The sequence below is a fragment of the Lineus longissimus genome, chromosome 1, assembly GCF_910592395.1.
Source record: "Lineus longissimus chromosome 1, tnLinLong1.2, whole genome shotgun sequence".
Lineage (NCBI taxonomy): Eukaryota > Metazoa > Nemertea > Pilidiophora > Heteronemertea > Lineidae > Lineus > Lineus longissimus.
Window position 1 is genome coordinate 25,818,478 of NC_088308.1, and position 8,085 is coordinate 25,826,562.

Genomic DNA, 8,085 nt, shown 5'->3' on the forward strand with positions numbered 1-8,085 from the left:
TACCAGGCAGACGCTTGAATAAGCACACATAGGCCTTTAGTCTTTAGTTAGCCCGTCGCTAATTGGTTGACCGATGTGTCCAGACGAACAGTACATAGGCCTAATTTAGGTTTGCTTACGGATTCTCTGTTGCCAAAATATGTTTTCTCAGTGTAAGCCTACGGGGACGTTAATTCCAATTATTTCCCGTAACAAGTATAGGTTAATCCGAAGTGGTATTAAAATGAAGGATAAACGGACGTATTAGGTTTAGAATACCATAAAAAGCACACGAAGTATACTGGAATTAAACTTCGGTTTAAAGGCCTTTGCCATGGAAAACGAGAGGAGAGGGCGTTGATCATGTTGAGCATGTTGAAATGAATAATGAGAAATTAATTCATCCTTTAAATCTATCACTTAATAAAAAAAACAACCCAGGTCCGCAAGAAGGGCAATAGGGCGTCTTTCACTGCAGATGCGGACCTGAGACGTGTGATGGTCTAATCCGAGTCTTTCACTAAAATAAAGAGCAATAAGGTCTGACATCTCTTATAACAAGTCATGGAGTTGCATCCCTTTGGCAATTACCTTCGGTGGGGAGGGGCGTATTGTCTTGTCTCAAACCACGTAGGGGATGGGAAATTTCGGCCGACAGCTAGTAGAGAACGGACGAACCTACGATTGGCGGACGGTGCTATATATAATTTCCCTGCAACTGAGCCGGAGATGCGGACCGTGTTTGCCTTGTTGTTGTTAGAAACCCTGGATACGGACCCACGCAGCACTCTGAAGACCGTTTCGGTGGAGCAAAAATTTGTCTCATTCACGCAGAAGGTGGCAAGGAATCAACACGCAAGGGTAATTTTCGTTTCACCTCTATATATATACTTTCATTTTTTGCACGCTTTCCATTATCAAATATATACAAAACTATGATTTCATAGATGAAAAGCTTTGAGAGATTTGTCGGCGACTGTTTTTCTGGTCGGGGTGGGTGTGTCGTGCAGAGGGGGTGGGGCTGCTCTCACCGACTAAGTTCTAATCTTCCTGGCGAAAGATTCGCACAATGTTAGTGGATCGTGGTGACCTGGCCCGGCCGCCCATATCGACCTGGTCCGTATCATCATCGGTCACCGCGCGCGGGCAAGTATTCGTACTGGTGATAAGCCATGCAAAGTATATGCTTTGTTACACAGTGAAAATCATGAATATACAACCTACAGACAAATTTTATTGAACATAGTTATGCAATGGTCATTCTGTATGCATGAGAGTGTTTACATTGTAATTAAGAGTACGTTATGACGTAAATAAAACGGGCAGGCGCACGCGTATGTATTGCAGTTTTAAGGGGTTAACATCTGGTCTGTTCGTTGCCGTTGTCGTTGTCACTTTGACTCCACTTTGGCCGAATTGTAAATTTAGTGGATGTAACATATAATATCATTAGATTACTACATTGTTTCACATTTTTAGTAAACGTAATGTTTGTTTTCAAATTCAATCATAATAATTTGTGGTTAATCTATATAAGTTTGATACAATATTGATAAGTTAAAAGCAGTTTACCGGATGTTTGAGTAACATCGGTTTCGAAACATCTGATTGCAGGTCAAGCAGGATGGAAACATGGCTGCCAGTAATTCAGAAGTCAACAAAAATTGTCAAAGATGGTCGGAAAACCAAATAAGAAAGTACACATTTCCGACACAACCCATCCCAAGACTTAGCTGTAAAGATCAAGAAACAAACCGGCGAATAGCAGCCGGGGTAGGTTGCGTTAGCTGACTGTTTACCCAGACAGAAAGGAGAGAAAATTAGAAATGAAAAGATGCTGAAAAGAAAGTGTTTCCTCCTTCCTCACTTCCTGTACTGTAACGTCTTATGTGTTGTTTCACTATTTTGATCGGCTAAACTTTAGAATCCCCGATCGGAAATGACGTAGTTTGATCGCATTCAACTCTAAATCCATTGAACAGTGGTGCTTGGTGAGTCAACCGATGACCTTTTTTTGGGGTGTGATCGGGGATTCTAAACACGTTCCTTTTGATCTTTCTTACGTGTAACCGTGACTTCAGGGGAGGCCAATTTCCTGCATTCCTTGGATGCATCCAAATGAAAATGCTACGAGTACAAGACCCGAACATTAACAAAAGCATGTCGTATATAAAGTTGTGCTTCATAGCCTCTGCAGTCTGCTATAGCTCACCCCAGGAATGAAATAAATGAAGTGGTTTTTTTTGTAATTTCAACTTTGGCACTTCTGATCAGCATAAAGATAGCAGCTTGTTGCTGAGGTAGAGATAATGAGTAGCTCATGCTCGAAGGTGCATGTTGTAACATTTGTTTTTAATTCCAGGAACCAGTTGTGATTACAGATTCCCATTTGGTCTCCACAGCATTAAAATGGAATCTGGACTACCTAAGAGCAAATATGGGCGACGGAGACTTTACCGTCTACATGTCGGACAACCACAGGTTCATGTATTTCGATGAAAAAAAATTTGTAAAAAGAAAAGACTTTACTCCGCCGACTGGGAGACAAGATATCAAATTCTCTGAATTCGTTGAAAGATTACGGAATGCAAAACCTGGAGACAAGAGGTATATCATTTGAAACTGCTTGCAGGAGTGCTTTATTTGTGATGTTGTTTTAATACTATCATCATCATCATCATCATTGCGACATCACATACACTTTTGCCCCCTGTGGCTGCCAACGGCACTCGCGCACAGGACTGTGCAGCTTTTTGTCTCATCCAACAGATTTGTTTACATTCCATACCTGATTATGTTTTAATTGTCAGGTGTGAATCGCCAGCGGTAGCAATGCCATGGGCTGTCAGTTGGGGGTGATAACACTGACACAAACAGTTGACTTTAACATGATGTGTGAGAAAATTAATAGCTTTATTTTTCGAGATTCTCTTGGTCATTTGTATAGTGATTTCTGATTTTGTTCACTTCAGATTATACCTTCAACAGACACTGAATGATTTAGTTGGGAAACAGATAGTGATGGACTTCTTGGGGTTCAATTGGGATTATGTAACCACACACCAGAGGAAGAATAACTGGGGTCCTTTAACATCAAACCTCCTACTGATTGGAATGGAAGGTAAGAAGTCGACCTTAAAATGTTAGGTACATTCGCTGATATGATCCAAATGAGCTGATACAATACTGCTTGACCTTGTGGCATCATTTTGACTATCTTCACATTTTAGGATTTCTGAACTATACGTCATCATGTTCCTGTGCTATGTAAAGTAAGGGACTCGGTCACTTGGATGCAGCATAAACTTAAACCTAAAACAGGCCCAGTATTGATTATAGAGCTGATAATGTCTAAGTTGACACTCGACTTTATGCTCAGAATCTTTCAATGGAACCCTTTGATATCTGTGCTAATTCTTCATGTGATATCATTCTCCTGCAGGAAATGTTACACCGTGCCATTATGATGAACAAGAAAACTTTTTCTGCCAAGTATACGGGTACAAAAGGTGCTTGTTATTTCCGCCATCCATGTTCGACTGTCTGTATGCCTATCCAATATATCATCCACATGACAGACAGAGCCAGGTAAATATCTTATATCCATCACAGTGTACAGTGTTTCAATATACCACCCCTGTTAAATGTTCTCTTCCACTATGTATGTCAGTACCTGCTGATCTTGACAATAATTAGGGGAGAAATTTCTTGAAGGACTAAGGTAGTGAACTCATTGATGAAATGTCTGCAGAAGTGTGACTGTGGCATAGCGTTACAGTAGTTACCTAACAGATATTTCATTCCAGGTTGACTTTGAAAATCCCGATTTTGATAAATTTCCTAAGTTCCGTGATGTATTGGGTTATGAAGCAGTGGTTGGTCCAGGAGATGTGCTGTATATTCCAATGTACTGGTAAGCTAATGTCCTATATTATAGGTTTTAATGGTCTTCTCCGGCCTTGCAGATGTGACAATTTCATCTTGATCGTTGCATGTGGTAATGAAGGCAGGTGTGCTCTGAGAACAACAGCTGAGAGTGAAAACTTTTTTTATTGAAAAAGCCAATAATCACCTATAAGCACGATAATTTGGACTCCTCCTGTAACTGTGAAAACCAATTCTCGCGCCCCTTCTCTCATTGCATCGGACCTGCTAATTGTGATTTCCACGGGGAAGTTTTATCAGTTGGGTTTGAGGACAACAGTAAAACAAAGTGGTTGAGCTCAATTTATGGGGAGGAATTGGCCCCAATCAAACAAGAAGGTGGTTTTGCACTATCAAATGTCTCCACCCCCTGAAAAAATGTCCTTCTCTGCACAGGCAGTTGTGCTGGACATCCATTTCAAGTGTTTGTTCCCTTACTTCTGCCCTGTTCTGAATTATTGAGCTGGGATGTGTGTTTTGTTTCTAGGTGGCACCAAATTGAGTCGTTGCTCGGGGGCGGCGAGACAGTCTCCGTCAACTTCTGGTACAAGGCGAGTTCGGTGTCGAAGGTTGAGTATCCGCTGAAGGATCATCAAAAAGTGGCCATGATGAGGAACATTGAAAAGATTATATCAGACGCATTGAATGACTATGAAGAGGTAAATATGAGAAAGTGTGCACGTATGGGTATACTTGCTAGGTTTTTGGTCCCAAACCTTAGGGTGGGTCACTGCTTATTCCTCAGGTGAACCCCTAAGCTAGTGGAGCAGCTAGAGTTAAGGGGACAACTCTTCCCTCATCTATAAAAACAACCTCAGATCAAGATCGACTTGATTCAAGTATGCACCTTTCTTTATTTTGTAGTGATTTGCTTTAAAATGGTCACTAAATGATCCCTGAAACTTAGTTGTGATAGGATCTAGTTCCCCATGTAAATGACTAAAAAACATGTGAGTTGCCTGAATGATTTAGAAGTTTAATCTGGCGTCTCCTTGACTCGGGAATACTATATCAGGACGCTCGATCAACTAGGTGATGGTTTACAAAGAATGTTTCTTCTCTTTCCAGGTTGATCCATTTTTGCAGAAAATGATTTGCGGTCGGTACATGGATATGTCCAAAATTGGAAACAGCTGAAGATGTAAGAAAGACTGTTGATACGGTTGTGTGGTTGCTACGAAATACCGTCGGAGACAAAACACAAATAGGACAATTCCTCATCACCAATAGAAGTGGAAGTTTTTGACATTTGATAATCCAATTGAAAGGTTGAAATCAAAATATAATGAGAATTAATAATGTTGTGGGATGTATGATAAAATATGCTGTGGTAATGATTATGACAAAACGTCTCCAGATCCTAGACCTGACATAGTAATGCCTCTCATTCCTTTGATCTCAGTTAGCAACTCTGTGGCATAAAAATCAAAATGTTCAGTCTACAAGTATAAACATCAACATGAGATAGAAGTGAGGGAACTTGGAATATTGTAAACAGGTGCTATAAGTTTCTCTCTTGAAATCCATGATCCAGTGTGGCCTTCTGTCTTTATGTTTGAAGATATGACGCATCAACGATGTGTAGCTCTCAATGGTTGTGTCAAAATAGTTTACAGCCATCTGTGCTGGAAGTGTCAGACAGGTATTCTGTGGTCGTGGAAAAATGTAACATAGTGACTTCGATGATAATGAAAATGGACAATTGGCAGGGTTTTCTGTTTCCATAGCTGATGAGTGAAGAATTATGTGCCTCTAAGGCACGGAGAGGACGAAGGAAGATTGTGTTTCCGTATTGATGAAGATTCCACCATTCTAAATGGGTTTGATTACTTTCTGCCAATGATCATGTAAAAAAGATAAGTTTATGGTTGTGATTGTGTAGGTGAGATATAAGGAGGATACCGGTTGTTTGCCTATGCCTTTTATCGGGGTGTAATCATAAGTGGCTAGAAAGGGCTTCTCAAGAAACATAATTCAAATAGTCGGCATGTTTCATGTAATTCAATTGCCAGGATGACGCCATTTCATTCTTTGAATTTTAGAGGTTACGATTAAATCTGTAGTTTTTTAACTTCTTCACTCACCACATCAACTCCTCCTTGCACACATCCGGTATCCTCCATATATCTAGTGTATAATAGGTCTCAAGTGTCAGTTCATGTTTTGAGAGGATTAGGATGCAATGTTTCTTGCCCTATTTAACTACTGTAGGAGGTAGAATAGAAGGTATGCAATAGGTTTTATGCATTTTCATTGTTTCATAATGTCAGTGGTGCAAGTGGTGATTGTGCTTGTTTGAATTTTATACATTTATTGCAGTTTAAAAAGTATTCAAAGTTTTCTTAGTTGAAAGCATATTTATGTTAACCTTGATAATGACCTACAGATATCAGAATCTTCATCTTCATGTTCCTACTTCCTTGTTAAATACATTGACTTTATCTTTTCTATGTTCTGAGTTTCCCCGATGTGTTTCCCTGCTATTCATTTCTATTCCTTCCTTTCATTGCTCTTGTTTACTCATCTTTCTTAAATGTCATAGGTTGAACCTGCACATGTACGATTGATACTCGACAAGTATACTTGATAATTGTAATCGTGGGTCGACTTACAGCTATTTTCATAGACAATTATTACAAATCTGCAATAACTCCATCATTTTAAATCTATCACAAATTCAAATACCTCCTCTCTATGCAACGAGGCCTTCTTTGGCATCAAATGTGCACAAAGTCATCCCCATTTCGTCCTCGCTGTCAGCCATTACTTGCTGTATATAAGGCTTGTCATATCAGAATCACATTGCCCATCAGCTTGTCTGATTTCATGATCCTAACTCTTTTGTTTTGTCTTGATATTGAGGAAGTGGTGTGCCACAAATATTGTATGTGCAAAAGTTTACATGTACAATGTATGTGCATGCTCTTTTGGCATGATTTCATATTATTGCCACTTTTACACATGAAGTCTCAAGTGGCGATAATAAGACAAGGAACGCGTTGGGGAAATTATGAGTCATCATGTTAAACAAATTGTATATTTATTGAGAGCACATTTTATTGCATGCTTTATGCATGCTGCGTCTGCACTGTTAACCAGGGATTGGCCCTTTTTGTATGAACCATGGCCTTCGTACCAGTTAGGACAAGATTACTTCTCCCTGGCTCTTCAATTGTGATTGTCACAAAGACAGCGCCAGACTGACTGTAAGTAACGAGTTGATTTGTGGTATATTCCATCATCAATTCCCAGTTAAATGTGCAGTTGCAATAATTATCCAATAGATATTTGTGTTAGCAAGCGTAATTAATCTATGCTTGGTGTTAGGTATTAATTGATTCAGAGATTTTAAATTTTTTATCCAAGTGTTATTGAATTTGTTTGTCATTATGGTACTGTTATTTTTCATAGTTTAGGAATGCTTTCCCAAAACATCATTGCTTGATAGAGACAGTTCTTGTGTAATGCTTAGAAGTGTTGTCCATTGCGTTGAAGCATTTAGCTTTGGCATTGAAGGAGGAGTACTAATGCCTGGCCAACAGTAGTTTATACATATATTCATGTGCTGAGGACACTGATTATGGTGTCACTCCTTCATTGTCGGGACACTTCTCCTTTAAAGTGTATTATACCCTTGTGTATTCCCATTCGCTTACAATTTAGCAGTTTTTCTTCCGTTTTTTGCCATTTAAGATTATTAAATGTTTCCGTTGATAATGTGCTTGTGCCAGAACGTGTTTGTACATTACATGTAAGTGCTGTGATTTTCAATTTCATAACTTTTGTGTCCGTGTTCATATTTAATGGGTAGGGTAATGACATAACATTGTTGCATCTTGGTACATCATGGGTTAAGATTAATTGGCTAGGACTAGATGTGAGTTAACCTTGTACCGTGACCTCAACCCATGGTGTCTGAGGTCCAAGATGAACTGTAGAAGTTAGATGTTTTTTCAACTTCTCTAGATTTATAAGAAAAATATTTGCACAGATGATAATTTGTCTGGTTTATCACCATACCAGTATCTTTCTATTGTCCGAACGGATAGGATATGAAATATCTTGCAATGAAATTTATGAAAAAAGACCAATTAATGTAAGGCTGCAGTGTGGTTGAGTGCTTCAAATCTTGTTGCTCATCCTTGGCAAGTTTTATGATCAAATAAATAGCCATAACAATAG

General features: G+C 39.2%; 1 protein-coding gene across 1 annotated transcript; it reads left to right on the forward strand.

The window, feature by feature from the left end:
• The first annotated feature begins 1,598 nt into the window (after positions 1 to 1,598).
• Positions 1,599 to 8,085, forward strand: LOC135494242 (hypoxia-inducible factor 1-alpha inhibitor-like). The gene is made up of 7 exons (XM_064782092.1): positions 1,599 to 1,752; positions 2,342 to 2,586; positions 2,952 to 3,100; positions 3,422 to 3,567; positions 3,786 to 3,892; positions 4,391 to 4,562; positions 4,972 to 8,085. The coding sequence occupies exons 1-7, from the start codon at positions 1,612 to 1,614 to the stop codon at positions 5,038 to 5,040; spliced, it is 1,029 nt and encodes a 342-aa protein (XP_064638162.1). The 5' UTR covers positions 1,599 to 1,611; the 3' UTR covers positions 5,041 to 8,085.

Bases quoted from the DNA above. Each gene is read 5' to 3' on its own strand.
- LOC135494242 (XM_064782092.1), top strand. From the start codon at position 1,612: ATGGCTGCCAGTAATTCAGAAGTCAACAAAAATTGTCAAAGATGGTCG. The intron at 2,587-2,951 runs GTATATCATTTG...TGTTCACTTCAG, and splicing joins GCAAAACCTGGAGACAAGAG to ATTATACCTTCAACAGACAC. The intron at 3,568-3,785 runs GTAAATATCTTA...ATTTCATTCCAG, and splicing joins CACATGACAGACAGAGCCAG to GTTGACTTTGAAAATCCCGA.